Here is a 21,313-nt window from a genome sequence, read left to right as displayed (position 1 = left end):
CCCTTATGGTTAAAAGAGGTTCCCATCTCAACAGTTTGCTAAAAAGATTGCCCAAGTATGAGAAGTTACTTACCTTTTCTGTGTAATGTGCTAAAACCTGACAGGCATCTAAGTATGTGTTTTTTCTCCTTTACTGCCATATCTTACTATGACTGTTGTACCGGAGTGACGACTGGGGAGTAGGGTTACTAACGCTTTTTCCACACCCATACCTTCCAACATAGCCCATAATTTATCTCGGTTGACAGTGTCAAAAGCACCAGATAGGTCCATGAAGGCCAGATGGATAGAACTCTTCAAGGACCTTCTGTGCTTATTAATGATTAAAGATGAATTAAGATATTGTTCAGTAGTACCCCGCCCTCTCCTAAAACCATATTGAGTATTGGACAGAATCCAATTTTCTGTTGCCCAATCTTTCAAGCGTGCAAGGAGGCCCAAAACCTTATCTGTGGCATCTATCAACTAAATGGGCCTTTGGCATGCCAGGTCACGTTTTGCACCTTTCTTTAAAGATTGAGACCACTGTTGCTTCCTTCCATGATGAGGTTGTATAGCCCTCTTCAAAATGGTGGCATTGCCACAGCTGTTGCATGTTTTGCCACACTACCTCCAGAAAATCCTTACCCTTTGGTTTACAACCCTACAGTTCAACATCAATAGCTACAAGTAGGGAGGACCGGTGCCATGAATCTCTCATAAGGAGTGCATTCAATCCTTTGTGATGGCGGACTAGGGGCAGTAGACATCAGACTATAATACTGGGCAGCTCAGCTCAGCTGCTGGCGGTTAATGACTGGATCTTTGGGGACCGGGGGACCCAGCCACGAAACTTAAGCAGACTCCCTTTACCGGGTAAGCACCAGAGTTTTGGCTGTATGGGGAGTTTCTCCTGCCCACTATTCCAGCCATTTTAGCCGTTACAGCCATTCCATTGATTAACTGGAGTTGCCTACTAGGAAGAAGCTGTTGTGCATGGGTACATGCCCAACGGAAACGGTAGGGCTGATGGGCCCTGAGATAAGTTTGGGATCTGTAAATAGGGAGACATCTGGCAGACATACCATATGATGTTCTACGACCAACTTGAAGCTAAAGAGGATTTACAGAGATCCCAGTTGTTTATTCACCTACTGTGCGGACATGCACTGGTTAGGCACACAGGCCACATAACAGCGCTCACAATAGTACAGTCCATTAGAAATCTGACTCATGATGTTAGCTATTGGTAGGAAAGGCAGATCTTGCTTATACAGAAGTCTGGTGTCCCAGACCGGCTAAACAAATTGCAGGAAAGATATGAGTCAGACCTGCAGCCCTTGGATGATGACAAATGGATTAAGGTAAACAATGGCAGCCGAAAATGGGTAATATTGCCTCACCTGAGATTAGACCAAGTTAAAGAATATACTAAACCCCTGAGAGGCTGTGAAGGATGGGGAGGGACAGCTGCCCTGAATATTTTCGTTATGGACAGACCAGAAGCTCCTTCATGCATGTGGTATGGAAATGCCAGGTGATTCAGGTGTACTGGATCCTGCAATACCCTAACCTACAAAGGGTATGCCGACTTCTGATAGAACACAATCCCACGTTGGCTATCATGGAAGTATTTCTGGGATGGGATGGGTAAGGGGACAAAAACTGATGATTGGGACCAGTTGTGTTTTTGCTAAACGTCACAAAGCGGGCCATTGGAGAGGCAGGCCCCCTACAATCTCAAAGTAGCCAAGAGGGATGGTATAACTGCTCTTTAGCTGTGGAAGCAGTGTACATATCCAGAGGGTAACCACAAAAGTATGATAGAATCTGGGGACAGTGGAAAGTACAGCCCAAAACACCCAGAGCTGGCCACCCATAGGAAGTTCTTGGTGGAATGTGCACAGTTGTCCATGGCACATATCCATCTATGGTGAACCGGATTGGTAACAGCAGACTTAACTGACATCTACTTCATGGTATTCCAGAACTAAATGGGATGTTGTGCAAGGGGGGCATGGGATGGAGTGCTATGCAGTGATACAGTAGTGTGATCTTAAATGTGTTGAAAACTCAATAAAAAGAATTTTAAAAAAATAAAGAAATTACTATCCAGCTACAGGAAAACTCAACAAGAATTTCCTCTTGCGCAATAACTGCTCTTGAACCAGTGTGAAATTGCAGCAATGAAACTCAACCAATCTGTTCACTTCGATGTCAAAGCTGACCCTGCAATTGTGCCAGCTGGACTTTTCCCCAACTTTTAATATTATTGACTGAAGTCCTACAACCTATTATGGGATTTTCAGGCTGTCAGAAATCCCTCAATACGGTGAGCTGTATGGCTACCAGGTCAGTGGAGTACATGCTTCCACTGCCCTGCCCAAATGGAGTTCATTATTTGATGGGCTGGCCCATCTATCAACACTCCAATATTTCTGAAGTTCAGATTATAGAAATATCTATGCATACATACATGCAATACCAGTGTAAAGTGTTAGAGTAACTAGCTAGAGCTGGGACTGCTGTTGTGACTGACATATTCTCAGACACCTTTCTTCCCCCTTTTTTTGGTGCTGGTGCATTTCTCTAAACTATTCATCTAATCTGAGCCTTTCATTGTCTTGCTTTTGTTAGCCACTGATCAACTTAATCACCATTGTCATACCCCCAGCCAATGAGCAGAGACCTTCACATATATTAGCTTGCATGATTTTACAATAGGTCTCGAATTTGCACGGGTTAGAGCTATAGACGTAAATGACAATGTCTTTTACTTATGTTTTTTGGTTTGGAGTGTAGTGGATGTATGTAGTGTCTAGTGGAATTATGTTGGTTGTATTCAAGTTGTTAGTTTTGAAATTGTGTGGGGTGGAAGTGTGTGGTGTATTTGTGTAGTGGAATCGCGGTGCATTGTGAATAGATAGGGGTGAGAGCTGCACAAAATAGATAGAAATGGATGATAGAGAGGGATAGGTAGTTTGTGCTGGAAATGGTGATTGAATTTGAGATAGAAGAGCAGAAAGAGTATGTGAGAAAGAAGGGGAGAGCAGGCCACAGATGCATAAACGGGAACACGTGTATGCGGAAAACACCTGAAGAATAAGAGGAGAGTGTGGGTTTGAGGGACAGAAATTTGAGATAGAGGAGCAGAAAGTGTATGTGAGAAAGAAGGGGAGAGGAGGCCATAGATGCATAAAGTGGGGGCACATATGTATGCAGGAAAGTAAAACAGTTAAAGAATAAGAGGAGAGTGTGGGTTTGAGGGACAGAAATTTGTGAAAAGGCATGGTATGGAAACTGTGCTTGAGAACTCAAGTGAACCGTATGAGAGAGGCAGGAAGAGTGCATGAGAGAGCGAGAGAGAGCAGTGAGAGAGAGTAAGAGAGAGAGAGATAGAGGTACAAGTGGAAGGGGCACCAATAATAGGGGGGAGGCGAAAGGTGGACCAGTGAAGAGCGTGAGGAGGTACAGGAAGGTAGCCGATGTGAGCAGGCAGTATAGAGAGAAGACAGGGAGCGTGAGGGAGGGAGAGATCAGCAGTATTGTAAGATGAGAGGGGGTACTGGGAGTCTGAGGAAGAGATGAGAGAGGCAGTGGGTGTGTAGGGAAGTGATGACAGGGTTGATGATAGTGCAAGGGAGTGAGTGATGTGTTAGATTGGAATTGTTTGTTGTGGAATTGTATGGCATGGTGTGAAGCTGTGTAGAGGAAATATGTGGCATCGCGTGCTCTGGAATATGTGGATATAACTGAAGAGTGATGATGGTGGCAGCAAATTGGAAGCCCATGGGCAGGCTAAAGCCCATCCAGTAGATGCAGCATGTCTCGGTTTGAGACAGCCCATATGCTCCGTCTAGAGCTGAGGACTAAAAAACATGACTTTATCCAGCTGCGTGGTTTAGCATCAGAGAGATACCAAATAGTGCTGCAATGCTTTGCCTGTACAAGGGCATATGTGTTCTCTTCCGTGTTCTCAGAGTGAGACAGAGAGCAAGATTGAATGAGCAAGCAGACATTGTAGTTTATGAATTGGTGGTAGCAGCATTCCCGACAAACAAAATGGCTGTGTGTGTTTTGACCACGGTGTGGGGGCAGTTGACTGATTTGTAGATGCAGAAAATATGGGTGTCTCTAAATGTTCAATATGTCATCCTGCCCTTGGAAGAATGCCCACGAAGGTAATCCTAGAAAAATCCCATGTAAATGCAATTACGGTATAATCAATATAATAACAGAAACATATGTAACAGGATTAATTGGATCAGATAATGAGTGTAAAATGACTATGACAGTTACCAAAATGTTTATTGTGTAGTACCTTACAGTTTGCCACTCATTTCCATACACATACTAACCGTTTGACCTACATTTACTTTCTGAGAAAAATAGGCAATGCTCATGTTTTATTGACCAGGCAGTGCACGGAGTGGGAGGCCACTTCAGTGCGGGCCACACTTTGCAGGAAAAGGCCCTACCTGCAGAGCCCAGGTGGGCGGTGGAAAGGGACAATGAAATGCTCACACTTTCAATTCCACTGCAGTGTGAGGGGTGCAAGGCCACAGGAGTTAGAATCATAGAATAATGAACAAGACTAGCCTCAAAAAATTTGAAACAAAGAGTCCAGCAATTTGCGGCAGCCCCGGCTGCCAGGGCGTGTTATACAAATTTCCAACATGATACGACTAATGCTGAATTACCATAAACATAAAAGTCTACCACAGTTGGCAGCTCATCATGCTCAGAAAGAAAAAAAATTAAATGTAGCAAGTTACTGTTTGTAGCATGCTTCATTAAATAAACCCTGGCCTACGACGAAAGACCTATGCAGGGCTTCAAGTGGTATGAAAAAACTGGTGGGTCCCTCAAAGGGGCGTGGCAAGAAGATTACGGATGTGGCTTAAAACATGTAAGCAAAAAATATGTGCTTCTGTATAGTGTGCCTCCCCACTAGTATTTTGGAGCTGCTGTCATTGCACCCAGATATATAATACAGCAAGTTACATGGCTGATACAACAAGCCCAGGTTGTCAGCTTTGTCAATGGTGTGTATTTCCATTGGCTATATCTGAGGGTGAACATTTCCATGCCCTTTTCAAATAATTTGTTTCCTTTTAAGTCTTTTCTCTCTCAATGGGGGCTGGTTATCAAAGGGAGGATTTGAAAAGGTTAGTTTAAATAGGCCATCTTCTGTTTTTGCCGAGTTTAACGCAGGATATTCAAGTAAAGCCCTTGCCTTTCTCTCATAACTTTTTTTCCTGCACAACTTATTTTTAACAACCTTGGTGTTTAACAAAATATATGCTTCAATACCTCGATTACACACTCAAAGCATTTCTTCCTGCAGAACAGTTGTCATGTAAAAATATATGGTTTACATGTAAAGCCCTTTAGTGCCCTAGGGCCAAGTTTACACTATATAAACTGCCAGAAAAAAAAGAAAGAAAAAAGCATAACGTGACCTTGGTGTGGCCTGGCAAGTCATATGTCCTTTTGTGCAACAACAGCATGTAAGCATAATCGTTGCCTTAATTGCAGAAGTATACAAGCACATGAAGGGCAGAAACCTTCCCTAGTAGAGGACAATGACAGTTAATGTCATTTGTAGTGAACACTGTAATAATATACTCTGCATTATATTGCTGTTCTGCAGAGTATGTTGCAATGGTAAAAGACCCATGCTTCCCTGTAGCAAGGAACTTCCCCTAAGCAGCGGGATCAGAGCAGACATTCCAGCAAAAAAGAGGAATCAGACAAAACAGAGGTTTCTGCTTGGAGGGTGCGGGCAAAAATGGAGACCCCGTTAAGGACACGTCCCGGCACTTGCTTTTTAGAACTGCTGGGCGCACCAGCAATACCCAGCCCACTTAAAGCCCTCGGCCTATGTGATATCTATTTGTGCCTGGGTTGTTAAAAACATTATCTGCAAGACGTGCGTCAATGCTATGAAACTACAAAAATGCAGTTACATGAGCTATAAATGAAAACATACATTATTATTATTACGGTGTTCAGGCTGTTAAACATGAACATGTGCGCAGAGTCAGAAGGAGGAGAGCAGAAAGAAAGTATACGAGTAAACTGAATGTTTCTGCTGGGTGAGAACGAAACCTGCAGAGAAGACTGCAGCCCTATGCAGCGTGTGCCCCATGTTTTCACATCTTGCTTGGTCCCATCTATGATCTTACTGCCAGGTCCTATAGGCAGGCTTGCTTCCAATGTGATATGACTGAGCGCTCCTATTTGATTTTCACAACTTAGAAGCGGTGTTTTAGCCAACACAGCATTGGGCATTGTCAGAATTATGCTCTCACTACAGAAAAACAGCTTTTTAGATGACAGGCATTGTGCTGTTTAAATTCCAATTTCTTTGCGATACCCCTTAGATCAATGAAGCAGCTGCCATAAAGGGGTACCTGCTGAACAACGGAAACACGACAAACGGAAAACAAACCTGAGCCAATAATGTGTTGAGATAAAAGCACAAGATAACAATAAAAAAACAAGTATTTCCAAGATCAACGAGAGAGTGCGCCTGTAAACATCGTGCACAGTAGTTCTAACCAATGGAAAAAGTATTCCCGAAATGAGTACCTAAAATGGCCACTGTGTTAACAGATAAGTAATTGGCTGGTGCTTTCAGGGGGGGTTCAATACAGGAAGAGGCATGATGTATTCATGCCACGGACGAATGGAGTGACGATTGGGGCAGCTAAAGGGAGGTCTATGGGCAGGCTGGTTAGAGCAGCGCACACGCGCTGTCTAGAGCAGAGACCTATGAAGTAACCACTTTTGTAAGTTAAGAGGTTTGCCAGAAAGCGGATCTTTAACCTGTCGGAAAAAGTAATTTCATTCATCTAGTGACGACTTCATGCAGCTTCTGGGCACTGCTAAACTTCAAACGAAAACCTAAATTTCAGATATCGATCCATCACACTTAATATCATTTATAAACTTATACAGCTTATTTTTATTTCATTTAAAGGGTGCAGCTCATAGGTTTCATGCCTTAACAAACACATATTTTGTCATAGCTATTGGCGCATTTATTGGAGTGCAGCTTCCACTTGCACTGGTACGCAATGTACTGTGAAATAAGTGAGGGATGTGTAATGGCTGTTGGGTATGATAAAGTTTAAACACAATTCTTTTTCTGTGCTATACAATTGTGGTGGCACAGGCAACATAAATTATTCACTCAAAGTTGAATTATGGTGTCAAAGAACTTTTGGGCAGCACTACCTCGTGCACCTGTCTGCTCAAAAGACACTTGTCCCCTGCCAGTGGTATTTAGGTTAAAATTTAGAAATTAAATATAGAGGAAAAAAATGCAAAAAGAAAAGTGAGAAACTGATATTTCAAATGTTAATGCTGTATAAGTATGTGAAAATAATTTTGTAGGATTTTATTCTTGTTGTAAGGTACACAAATCCAAAATCCTATGTCTAACCATAATGCTATCACTATCACTTGCCCATTACTATTATGTACTATAACCGAAACCCAAACCCCCTAACACTAGGAGGATAATATACCCACCACTTTTCACAGACCTGAACCTAGTTCATTCCAGAAAAGTATGCTGAACAAAATTCTTTACCCTAACCCTGTATCATGCCCATACTTCATCTCTAGCCATAAAGTTATCCCTAAGACTAACATTAATCAAGAACTGTTCCGTAACTGGCACAATATACGCAACCTGAAGTCAATATCTATCCTTTATGCTTACATTAACTCTACACCTAACTTTAATGTGTACCATTACCCTTACCCTAACTCTTATTCACACACACACACACACACACACACACACACAACCTCAAAGGCGGCAGGAACGCCACGAAGAAAATGCCCTGCAAAACCAATGATCCAGTGAATATTGCCTTACCCGGCTGCCTAAATCAACCCGGGCCTCAGTGTCACCCAGCCCCCAAATACAATGATCCTCCCTGGCCTTGTAGTAGGCATAGAGGATATGTGTGGTTCTCTGCCCCTACAACGCAATCACACTGCCTTACCCATGTGTCAGGGTGAGTTGTTCACGTTGGCCTCATGAAGGCCCATCCTCAGACAGGAGAGGTAGTCCTTTAACACAACACACCAGTGCTGGTGCCGGTTGCCTCCTGGCCCGGGCCAGTCACCATTTCAGTAGGAGTTTAGAGCACAGTAAGCTGTGTGCTATAGAATATGGACTCAGCCGCATACCTTTCCTCAATGTAACTGTATTCTGTAGATACAGAGCCCCGCCTTTACACAGGCCTGTTGTTTGATATCGAGTACCACTCCCCCTTGAGTCCAGGGCCTGGTCTTAGACCTGGTCTTGTATTGAACACCCACATTCCTAAATGTAAGTTGTCTTGGAGGGTGGCATTTCCGTTGGTGCTCTATTACTTCTGAAGTCATGAGTAAATCAAAGGAGAAAGTAAAGGTTGAATGACTTGTTTTTATGGTAAATTTAAGAAAGTGTTGCATTTGGTATCATAAGCCCCTTCAAAATAAATTTTCTAAACAAATTTCTAAATTTCTTCAACAAATGTTATATACACATGAGGAATGGAAGCTGCACTGGCCATTTATTTGATACAGTTTTGTTTTCGGAATTGTAGACTGCCTACGTCTTTAGACATATTTTAGCTGTTCTTTCTCGTAAACTTTTATCTAATTGTAAAATACATTTAATAAATGTGAACCACCACTGCTGAGGAAAGTTTGAAATATGAGACAGAAAGAGATGCATGGTTCTTACCAGCTTAATATCAGAAAGACAACCCTTGTACGCTTCAAGTACCTGCCGGCATGCGAAAGGATGAACCTTGGCACATGTTTGGAAACCAATTACTATGCTCTGCAAATAAGGAAAGACAACTCACAGCCTCAGGGAGACAATAGACATTAACCAAACACAGACATTTAGTACAAGAGATTTCATATTTGAAAGAAAGGATAAAGCTGGTTCTTGATTTCACATTCAGTGTTTACAGCTGGTATTGGTGAATGATTGTCAACTAGTAAAGCAAGGGAAACGGCCACTACAACGCGGCCGTTTCCACGAATGCATTAACCACGCATGCATTACAACGCATGCATGGTTAACACGAAAGCCTTTACCACGCATACCTTTACTAAGAGGTAAGTAGTAAAGGCATATGTGGTAAAGGTTCAAAATAAAAAAGGGGGGCTTGGGGGCTCTCCCCCCAAACAAAAACCTCACCTGAAATCACGTAAGAAAGTGTAGGAAATCAGCGTAGTTTAAGAGGAAACGGAAAGAAACTTCCGCTTCCTCTTAACGACGTACAACGTCACCACGCAAGAATTAGAGGAAAGGGTTATGCGTTGAAAAACCATACCGTTGTAACGCATGCGTGGTAAAGGCATGCGTTGCAACGGAATGCGTTGTAAGAACATACAACCGTAAAGCAAATATATTCAGTGGCCTGAAAGCATGATTTAAGGATACCTTTATACAGCTATGCTGGAGGGCCTTTACCATGCTACTTAAAAAGCATCTTTGGACAATAAGATGAGAGTTTCGTCACTATTTGTTTTCTGTCACTTAGTGCGATTTCTTTAGAAGCGGTGCTTATCCTTTTTTCCTCATGTCTACTGTTGTCTATTTTGAAGGCCTTTCTGAGAGAGTCATTTCAAAGCCTTCACATAGCTTTATGTCTTTCACCACTTTATCTGCAACATTGATTAAACTTGATTTATCTTGTTCAAACACTGGCTCCTATCAAGAGAGATCACCTAAAGAGGCTCCTAACTATCCCTGATGAAATGCATTATTAGTCACCTGAAAAAAGGAGCTCTACATTTAGTTTCTGCTAACTTAGTCCTCATCTACTCTGTAGAGGGGTTTCACTCTACTATAATTTGGCTATGCACGGAGTACAAAATCACACTTTTGGGTGAGAGGAAGTACTGAGTGAGGAATGTTTCACCGGTCATCAATAATTTACCATCAAGCTCTATGAATGAAGTTACAAACCTACACAATGTACATCCAGATGCTCCACAGCCCATATGACTACCTTCTCAACTTGTTTTTGTTGTGGTCGTACAGGGTGAAATACCCTAGGGAAATAAATCTATGATAATTGTAAGAAATGCACTTGATACTTACTGCATGGTAAGGCGTAGCGATGAACCTAGTAGATTCGAACATGCTTCGAAGAAAGGGTAAAATCAGTGCAGTATCATCACAGCTGGCCATGCACTTACCAAGGCACTGGAAAATAAAACCCTAATATGGGAGTGAATTAAAGACAGTCTGAGTTAAGAATAAACAGCATCTCCTGCTCACTCTATGAAAGTCTTACTTATATTGGAGTATTCATCTTTGATTCACTCTACACACATATTTGTCTCCCACTTTTAAATAGCACTCAATAAGTTGAGTGAAATGTTTGTTATCTTATGTATAGTATAGTTATATTTTCTGGACATTGTAGAGATTTGTATATGGCCTTAATATGACTCAAAACAAGGAAGTGAGGGGTAATGTGAGCCAATGAAGGTCCAGTACCAAGGCTCTGAAAGTGCTAATGCAGAAAGCAGTGGAAATACTGCTCCTTTCAGAAAGAAAGGCGGACAAAGAAAGGGGAATCCTAAGGATTTTTTCTTGGTGCCTTCACAAATCCATGAGCATGTAAAGTCTCATCATCAAGGGTGTTCTTCATAGGGCTGGCAATGCAATGCCCTATGGGCCCCACGAAGGGTCGCTTTAGCAGAGATCTTTTTATTTTTGCCATCTGATGAAAGTGCCAGTGTGAGGGCGTTTTGAATGTGTGAGGTTGAGTGAATGTGTATAGTGAAATGAAGAGAGACTAAAAAGAGGTATTCAACTGGACTTTAAACTGATGGTTTCCTTGGCAGGTTTAAAAAAAACATAATTTGGTACGGGCGACTACGGGGAGGTAATGTATCCAAGTAGCCTAAATCTGTGAATGTGGTCAGGTCAACGTGTTTCTTGCCTGTTGGCCCAAAAAGTATCTGTACCACTTCTTCAGGACCTAAAAAAGGGAGAGCTAACCCTACCCCACATCTAAGATGTGATATAAAGTGTAGGTAATCCCCTAAAAAAAAATACCTTTGTTCAAAAAGTTTAAAATTGATAGTCCAACTTAGAAAAAAAAAGAGAAATTGAAGAAAACACACAGTAAACAAATGTTTTGCATGTATGGGCCAATGTGTCTCCAGGATCGCTTTTCTGGGACACTGTATGTGCATGCTATTGTTATGGCTGATTAGTCGCCACAATGTGAAGGAAGTAAAAAACACACTAGTACATGCAATATAACAGAACAGGCAAGTGGACATACAGGCAACAGATAACATAAAACCAATCTGTGTTGCTGTTACACAGTGTATCACAAGTTGTCCTCAGGAGTGAGTGAAGGGTCTTACCCTTTGGATCAGTGACCCATAGGTCAAAAGCAGAGTGTAGCACTCAGCTGCTAACTGTGGAAAGAACAATGATAGTCAACATAAAGAAACAGCAAGTTCAAGGGGACCCAAATTGCCTTGGGGTGAGAAAAAAAAGAAAAACAGAGTTTTCAAGAGATGCAACCATACTCATGTGGTTTCTGTGCAGAGAGCACTGGAGACCTACCATCCTCTGTTCATCTGGATTGAGACTGAGCAGGGGAGAAGACCCGTCTTTTAAGGTGCAGGTAATTGTAGTGATTGTCCTTGGATGGGTGCATGCGACCGTGGGAAGGAGTGATGACGCACTGGGCCCCTTGAGATTCCAGAGCCATGATTCGCGTTTAAGTGTACCCAGAAACTGAAGGACCTCCTGGTAAACACCAGACCTCATATTCAACAGTCCCACATGCAGAACACCTTGTGGCCCTTACCACCTGTCACAGGGCACTATCCCTGTGGGTCCTACGGGGTATGCCCACTGACTAAACATTCCTAAGAGGTCAGGTTGGGTCCCCAATTCGCCTGGAAACAAAAAAGTCACAGTAACTGCAGTACAAAAAACTGTGTTTACCTGATCACCTGCCTTTGTGGCCTTTATTACGCGGGAATGACCACGAGCGCTATCGAACCAAGAATAATGGAGCACTGGAGCAACATATGCTGCAGACACAGCACTACAAAAATGTGCCATCACTTTTCCAACTCCAACCACTCTCCAGATGACCTTCGGCAGATCATTTGGGAAGCTATTAATTCATGGAGCCCTTTAAACCTTTTCAGAATGGAGCAAGGGTGGATTTTATGCCTCTCCACCAACAGCAAAGGTTTGAAAGATGAAATCCTCTAGTGCGAGGTGTAATTCAGTCCCCTGTGAAATCAGATACTCTCTTACTATGGCTGTATTGACATTTTCTTCATACATGGGACCTGATATACCATATCACCATTGACACCATGTCACATATGGAATGCCCGGCTATGGAGTCCCAGACACCACACTAAGCAGTGCTTATGATAAGCATTTTGCGACTTGGCATTGGTCTCTTCTTCAGTAACACAAATGATTCTGTTGATACCAATGAGGTGGTACCCTCCAATAAGAAACCATGTAACTGTCTTAGTCTACTGTTTGAGATGAACAAGTTACTTACCTTCGGTAACGCTTTTTTTGGTGGATACAGTATCTGCCTGTGGATTCCTCACCTTGTGAATATCCCCCTGAGTCAGCAACGTTCGGAAAATTCTTTGTAGCTCGCCGGCGTGGACGACGTCACAGGAACGCACGACATCGCGCGCGGCTGCGCTGACGTCACCGACTCCATAATAGGCCTACTCCGGCGTGATGACATCAGTTCCGCCCTTTTTTCCGTGCCTTCGAGGCACACGGACGGACCAACAACAATAGATATATACACAGTATACACAGTACAAACTAGTCAAGTTAACACACATAGTGTGAATATAACATAGTAAATCATGTACAAGAACACACTTCCTTTGAGGATAACATGTATACATTAAAAAAACATTACCAGAAATTCAGGTATAGAAGAGTGGACAACGGGGAGGCGGGTGGGCATGTGAGGAATCCACAGGCAGATACTGTATCCACCAGAAAAAGCGTTACCGATGGTAAGTAATTTGTTCTTCTGATGGATACATCTGCCAGTGGATTCCTCACCTTGTGAATAGATTCCCACAGCAGTCCCCACTCCTGGAGGAGGGTGTCTACTCCTCTATACCAGAAAGTCCTGAAGGACAGAACGCGCAAAGTGGCCGTCCCTCCTCACTTCGGTATACAAGCAGTAATGCTTCGCGAAAGTGTGGAGGGAGGCCCAAGTTGCCTCTCTACAAATGTCCTCTATAGGAACACCCCTAGACAAAGCAGATGTTGATGACTTTGCTCTAGTAGAATGAGCTCTTATACCCTCTGGAGGTTCCTTACCAGCCAGGGCGTAGCAGATCTTGATGCTTAGAATAATCCATCTCGAAAGTGTGCGCTTGTGCACAGCTCTTCCTTTTCTACTGCCAGCAAACCCAACAAACAACTGGTCATCCACCCGATAGTCCTTTGTCTTATCAAGATAAAAGCTCACCGCCCTCTTAGGGTCCAGACGGTGAAGCTGTTCCTCCTCCTTGGAAGGGTGAGGGGGAGGATAGAAGGTAGGAAGGGTAATAGACTGTCTTAGATGGAAGGGAGTTACCACCTTAGGCAGAAAAGCAGCCCTGGTCCTAAGAACCATTCGTTCAGCATGAATGGTCAAGAATGGGGGCTTCGAACTAAGAGCTTGAAGCTCACTTACCCTCCTTGCCGAGGTAATAGCAACCAGGAAGACCGTCTTAAAAGACAAGAGTCTCAAGGGACACTTGTGCAAAGGTTCGAAAGGAGAACCCAGTAAGCACCAGATTCAAGTCCCATTGAGGTACAATAAAGGGAGTAGGAGGAAATGTATTCTAAGGCCCTTTAGAAATCTTAAAACAGCAGGAGACTCAAATAAGGACGGCTGATCCGGCAGGCAGAGAAATTCCGACAAAGCCAAAAGATAACCTTTGACTGTAGGAACAGCAAGCCCTTGCTGCGCTAAAGAAAGAGCAAATTGAAGTATAGATGATAAACAAGCCCTCAAAGGATCGATGGATTTCTCCCCACACCAGGAAACAAACCGAGACCACCTATAAGAATAGATAGACTTGGTGGAGTCACGTCTGGCCGATAGAATGACACCCACCACATCATGTGGGAGAAAAAAGGAATTCAGGTTTCCCCTTTCAATCTCCAGGCATGAAGATGTAAGGTCTGGAGGTGGAGGTGTAGAACCTGCCCCTCCATCTGAGAGAGGAGATCTGCCCTGAGAGGGAGACAGAGCGGCGGGCACGAGGAGAGGTGGAGAAGATCTGTGTACCACACCCTTCTTGGCCAATCCGGGGCGATCAATATGACTTGGGTCCGGTCTTGGCGAATCTTTCTCAGAACCCGAGGAATCAATGGTATGGGAGGAAACGCGTAAAGGAGTTGTGAGCCCCAACTCAATTGAAACGCGTCCCTCAAAGCTCCCAGCATCGGATACTAAAGACTGCAGAATGACGGGCAGTGAGCATTCTCGTGAGTGGCGAACAGGTCCACCTGAGGAGTTCCCCACGTCCGAAAGACGTGACAAACTACCTCTGGATGAAGCCTCCACTCGTGGTCGGCCAAGAACTGCCGACTGAGACTGTCTGCACGAATGTTCAGAACTCCGGCCAGATGATTTGCCATCAGACAAGTCTGATGGTCCAGAACCCAGGACCAGAGATGCAGAGCCTCTCTGCAGAGACACTGCGACCCCACTCCTCCCTGTTTGTTGACATACCACATCGCGGTGGTGTTGTCCGTCAGGACTTGAACCGACCACCCGCGAAGGGAAGGGAGAAAGGCCTTGAGTGCTAGACGTATCGCCCGCAACTACAGAAGGTTGATGTGAAGCAACCTTTCCTCTTGATCTCCAGATCCCCCAGATGAGCACCCCACCCTAGAGTGGATGCATCCGTTATCACCGTGGCAACCGATGGAGGTAGATGGAAAGGCTTTCCTTGAGACAGATTGCCTTCCACGCTCCACCAAGATACATCCGCTGCAGCTTCTCTGGAAATCCTCACAGACTCCCTGAGATCCCTGTTGTGTTGATACCACTACCTGCGGAGACACCACTGGAGTGCCCTCATGTGCCAGCGTGCATGGTTGACCAACAGAATGCAGGAAGGCATCAGACCGAGCAGGCGAAGGACCTTCAGGACTGGAACGACCGCTCCATTGTGAAATAAAGGAATCATTCCCTGTATGTCGAGAATCCTTTGAGGTGGAGGGAATGCTCGACATACAGTTGTGTCCAGTACCGCACCTATGAACAGGTTGCGCTGGGAGGGCACCAGGTGAGATTTGGGTACATTTATTGAAAAACCCAACCTGTACAACAACTGAGTTGTGACTTGCAGATGATGGAGCACTGTCTCTGAAGATTCTGCTTTGATCAACCAATCGCCCAGATACGGGAATACAGGTATCCCCGACCTTCTGAGATGTGCTGCCACCACAGCCATCACCTCGGTGAAAACTCGGGGTGCAGTAGTAAGACCAAACGGAAGGACCACAAACTGGTAATGTTGCGATCCCACCATGAAACGGAGATACTTTCTGTGGGACTTCAGGATAGGAATATGGAAATAAGCATCCTGCAAGTCGATCGACACCATTCAGTCCTCTTCCAGCAGCACCTGAAGAACCTGAGCAAGGGTGAGCATGTGAACTTCTCCTGTTTCAGGTAAAGGTTCAAGATCCTAAGATCCATGATTGGACGAAGTCTGCCACCCTTCTTGGGAATCAGGAAATACCGGGAGTAGCATCCCTGACCCCTTTCCTGCTCCGGAACCACCTCTATCACACCCTTTCGTAACAGTGACAGGACTTCCTCCTGCAGGAGAAGTAGGCGGTCCTCTGAGCAAAATCCTTGGCAAGGAGGGTAATCTGGAGGAAATTCCAGAAAGGGAAGAGCATACCCATTCTCTTCAAGATTGAGAACCCAAAGATCTGATGTAACCGATTCCCAATCCAGTAGAAAATGGGTAAGCCGACCCCCTACAGGACCCGCATGATCCGGAATGGCGGATCTAGGGCTGCTTTGCTGATGGTGAAGGGGGTTGGGAAGAGGAGGAGGAGGCTTGACGTCCTCGAGGACAAGCTCTTTGTTTGCCCCTGTAGGATTTATATAGTGGATTTTGCTTTTGCTGCTGCTGTTGAGTTTGACGGTAGGGACGAAAGGACGAACATCCAAAACCTCTATACCTCTTAGTCGCAGAGCCTCTGGACTGCAGCCCCAAAGATCTGGCAGTAGCCCTACTGTCCTTAAATCTTTCCAAAGCTGCATCAGATTTTTTGCCAAATAGTCCAGCACCATCAAATGGGGAATCCAACAAGGCTGCCTGAACGTCCTCGGAAAAGTCAGATGACTTCAGCCAGGCAGCCCTTCTAGAGGCAACAGAAGTTCCCATAATGCGAGCAACTGAATCAGCAGTGTCAAGACCACTTTGAATCACTTGATGTGCAGCCGCCTGTGTATCGGCCAACACCGCATTAAAATCCTTCCTGCTGTCCTCAGGAATTTTAGGAGCCAACTGACGTACAGAGTCCATCAGGGCATGTATATATCTCCCCAAGAGACATGTGGACATGTGGCATTGGTCGATTTTAGAGCCATACTTGCCAAAGAGAAAATCTTCTTCGCAGTCTGATCCTGTTTCTTGGACTCCTTATCCCAGGCACTTGAGGGAAAGCACCAACAGTCTTCTTCAAACAGGCTGCCTGTATAACCAGACTTCCAGGCAAAGGATGTGAGGATAGAAACTCAGGATCGCCAGGTGCTACCCTATACCTCCTTGCAACACCCTTAGCCACTGCAGGAGCTGTAAGAGGCCTGTTCCAAACCTCCAATATAGGCTCAGTCAAAGCCTCATTAAAAGGAAGCAATGGTTCCACAACTGAAGATGGGGAATGGAGGACCTAAGTCAAAAGATTAGACTTGTATTCAGCTGTAGGCAAAGTCAAATTTAAAAGATCCGCAGCTTTTTTGATGACCACATGGTATGGTGCAACGTCCTTTGAAGTGGCATCAGATACAGAGGACAGCTCCCATTCAGGGGAAAGCTCCAAACCACTAGCATCCCTCAAATCATCAAAATAGTCCTCCTGAAGCTCACCTTCTTCCACCTCAGCCTCAGCCTCTCTAAATCTTTGCTCCTCTATAAGGCGCTGAGCTTCTCGCCTCGATCTCTCCTTCAAGAGTCGCGCCATCGGATCCGTGACCGACTCCGATGGAGCCGGTGCCGGCGTCGAGATCGGATCTGGAAGCCCAGGTCGCTGCTCACGAGGTCGAGTCGGAGCCGGCGACGATGGAATCGGCGTTGATTACCTCGGAGGCGCCGAGAAATGCCAAGGCGGAGCCGGCGCCGGCATAAATGGCATAAAAGGAGCTGGAGCATAGGAGTGGGGAACTACTAAATAATATGCCAATGGACCCATGGGACCCGAAAGTGCACCAGAGGGATACAAAGCACTCGAGTAGACTCCATACATTGCGTTTAAAAACGAAGTAGGGTCTTGACCTGGAGCTGGGAAGGGCGGGTAAGGACCCACTGGATGCTCTCTCGGAGGTTCCAGATTCGCCTCCTCTTCCACAGGCGGATGGACTGGAGTCATCGAGCCCTCAGGTAATGGAGCCTCTTCTTCCTCTCGAGCCGGGGACGGCGTGGAGAGGGATCCGATACTGGAGCCGGAGAACGCACTGGCAACTTCAAGGGCGTAGCCACACCTTCTGGAACACCATGTGAAGGAGACACCTCATCTTTTCTATGCCTCCTCTTAGGCGACTTCGGTCTCGACTCCGAGTCCTTACCGGAGTGATGTCGAGATCCATGCCTTCGCTTCTTATGCGTCTTCTTCGTTGACCTCGAAGCATGACCAGATGACGACCTCGAAGGCAACGCCGTGCGGGACTTCGACCTCAACTTCGACCTCGCCCTACTCGAACGCGATCTCGAAGTCTTCTTCTCCTTTCTACCTTTCAACTTCACCACCAGAAGTTTTGCTTCCCTCTCTCAAAGAGCCTTCGGGTTCTACTTCTTACACGAAGAACAGCCTTTGACATCGTGGTCCCAACTCAGGCACCAGATACAATCCTCGCGCGGGTCCGTAATCGACATCATCTTGCTGCACTCCCCACATGGCTTGAACCCGGTCTTCTTAGACGACATCTTCAGTGAGAAACAAAGAAGCAAGAAGACACCAAACAGAGAAAAACAGTAACAAAGTTACTAACAGCTACAGAGGTTCTCCGAAACCGTTAGCGTCGACGACGTGGAAAAAAGGGAACTGATGTCATCACGCCGGCGTAGGCATATTATGGAGTCGGTGACGTCAGCGGAGCCGCGCGCGATGTCGTGCGTTCCTGTAACGTCGTCCACACCAGCGAGCTACAAAGAATTTTCCGAACGTTGCTGACGCAGGGGGATATTCACAAGGTGAGGAATCCACTGGCAGTTGTATCCATCAGAAGCCGCCTTACTAATACCATTGACAACTTTGGTCGGCCTGCATTTGACCGCTACACACTCCAAGATGTCCACCACAGAGGGATGATACTTTTGCTACACAAGCACATGCTCCTATTGGCTCCAGCCTACCTCTTCTCTTCCCTCTTCTCCTCATTTGACAATTCCCAAGCATCCTAATCCATTGGGAATAGACCACTTGGCCGCCTCGTGTTACTTATTACATGAGGTGGCCTAGATTTCCAACATGAACACAGATGGCAATATGCCTAGATTCCACCATGAGGGATCGCTAGGAGTTATGTGCACCTGATTTGCTCTCCATCACTGTATATGCAAGAGTACTTAGGTTTACTATACTTTTCTCTGACCATTACCTTTGATTAAAAAAACATTCAACTGTCTTAGTTTACGACTTAGAGGCCACCTTACAAAAACCATGGATGACTTTGGGATGCCCAGCTTTTAACCACTGCACACTCTGAGATAGGCGCCACTGAGGCATGATACCTCTGTTACATCAGCACGTGAGAAGCTCACTCCTTTTGGCTCAAACTCGCCCCTCCCCTCCTCTCCTCTCCTCATTGTCCACTAGGTCATCACTCCTTCCAGCTGCTGCCCACACCACACCTGAGGACAATCGCTCCAATTGCCCGTACCTTCAATGACAGGTCTTCTCCTCTGCTCAGTCTTGAGCCAGGCGAGCAGAGGAGGGTAGGTCTCTTGTGCTCTCCGTGCAGAAACCATGTGAGTATGGTTGCTTCTCTTGAAAACGTTTTCTTTTTCTTTTAACACTAAGTCATTTGGGTCCACTTGATTTACTGTTTCTTTTTACTGACCATCATAGCTCTTTCCACTGTCAGCAGCTGAGCACTACCCTCTGCTTTTGACCTATAGGGCATAATTAATTGATCCAAAGGGTAAGACCCGTCACTCACAATGGAGGACAACCAATCACTTATGATACGCTGAGTAACACGAACACAGATTGGTTTATTTTGTATGTTCCATGTATGTTCACTTGCTTATTCTGTTATATTATATGTACTTGTGTGTTTTTCACTACTTTCACATTGTGGTGACTGGTCAGCGCCAAAAATAGCATGCACATGTCTACCTTTAGAGACACTATGATACAGTGAGTTGGAAAATCGATTCTGGTGACACATTGAACCAAACATACAAAACATTTGTTTACTGTGTTTTCTTTATTTTTTCATTTATTTTCTAGGTTAGATGATCAATTCTAAACATTTTGAACCAGGTATTTTCTTCTAAAGGAATACCATAGCATCATATCATGTCTTAGGTGTGGGGTCGGACTATCCCCCATATTTTTGGTCCTGACGAATCATTGTGGAACCTTTTTAGGCCATCGAAACATGACCACACTCACAGATTTAGTCTACTTGGGTACATCACACCCCTGTCTTAGCCCCAACCAAATTATATTTTTTTAATCCTACCAAGGGAACCATCACATTACAGTTCAGTTTGGTATCTCTTAGATAGTTTTAGTCTCCCTTTACTTCACTGTACACATTTACGAATCTCTGACAGAATATCGAGGCTGAAAATATCGACAGACAAAATATCGACGGTGGAATATCGAAGGCAAGTATATCGACACCCTATCTACAACATGGTAAGTACAAAAATATCGAAACAAAAATATCGATGGTAAAAATATCGTAATTAAAAATATCGTTTTTAAAAAAAAGATACAATTAAGTAAATAGTACTTATATATATTTTAAACTTATGTTAAAATGTGTTATAATGTTTAAATGAATAAATAATACATATTTACTATTAAACATTTAATTAAAATGAATAATAAAATATATAATATATACTTAATTAATTATAATATATACATATTTTTTAAATAATTATAAAATATTAACAAATACTACGATTAAAAAATACATCAACACTCATAAAATAATAACATAAATAATAATAAATAATTATATTTAATAAATAACAACAATTAAATATACTTTCAATATTTTTAAAATTAATTAAATACAACATTATGTAACATCTTAAATACATAAAAGCAATATAAATAATATTGAATAGCATAGGGGTACAAATTACTATTCAAACTCCAGAGGGTGCAACAGTAGATAAAGCGTTGGATAGCGTAAGGGTAAAAATTACTATTCCAACTCCAGTGAGCGCAACAGTAGGGAAAGTGTTGGATCGCGGGTATGTAAAAATGAGTATTCCCACTCCAATAAGTACAACATTAGGGAAAGCGTTGGATAGCGTAAGAGTAAAAATTACTATTCCCACTCCAGGGAGTGCAACAGTAGGGAAAGCATTGGATAGCAAGTGGGTAAAAATTACTATTCCAACTCCAGTGAGTGGAACAGTAGGGAAAGCATTGGATAGCGGATATGTAAAAATGACTATTCCCACTCCAATGAGTGCAACATTAGGGAAAGCGTTGGATAGCGTAGGAGTAAAAATTACTATTCCCACTCCAGAGAGTGCAACAGTAAGGAAAACGTTCGATAACGGGTGGGTAAAAATTACTATTCCCACTCCAGTGAGTGGAACAGTAGGGAAAGCGTTGGATAGCGTTTGGGTAAAAATTACTATGCCAACTCCAAAGGGTGCAACAGTAAGAAAAGCGTTGGATATCGTAAAAATAATATTTAATATTCCAACTCCAAAGAGTGCAACAGTATGGAAAGCGTTGGATAGCGTAGATCGGCAAATTACTATTACAACTCCAGAGGGTGCAACAGTAGGGAAAACGTTGGATAGCGCAGGGGGAAAAATTACTATTCCCACTCCAGAGAGTGCAACATTAGGG

The 21,313-nt window shown here is 44.1% G+C and overlaps 1 protein-coding gene across 1 annotated transcript in view; it reads right to left on the bottom strand.

Annotated features, from left to right (window-relative positions):
- Positions 1-9,781: 9,781 nt before the first annotated feature.
- Positions 9,782-21,313, bottom strand: part of LOC144820257 (maestro heat-like repeat-containing protein family member 1) — a 28,562-nt gene continuing 17,030 nt past the window's right edge. Inside the window, exon 10 of the mRNA XM_078677847.1 lies at positions 9,782-10,222. Coding sequence (XP_078533973.1) covers positions 10,007-10,222 — 216 coding nt within the window. The 3' untranslated portion in view covers positions 9,782-10,006. The remainder of the gene's footprint in view (positions 10,223-21,313) is intronic.

This window comes from Lissotriton helveticus, chromosome 2_1 (genome assembly GCF_964261635.1).
Source record: "Lissotriton helveticus chromosome 2_1, aLisHel1.1, whole genome shotgun sequence".
NCBI lineage: Eukaryota > Metazoa > Chordata > Amphibia > Caudata > Salamandridae > Lissotriton > Lissotriton helveticus.
The sequence above is the reverse complement of the archived record's forward strand: the minus strand, read 5'-3'. Positions and strand labels throughout refer to the sequence as shown.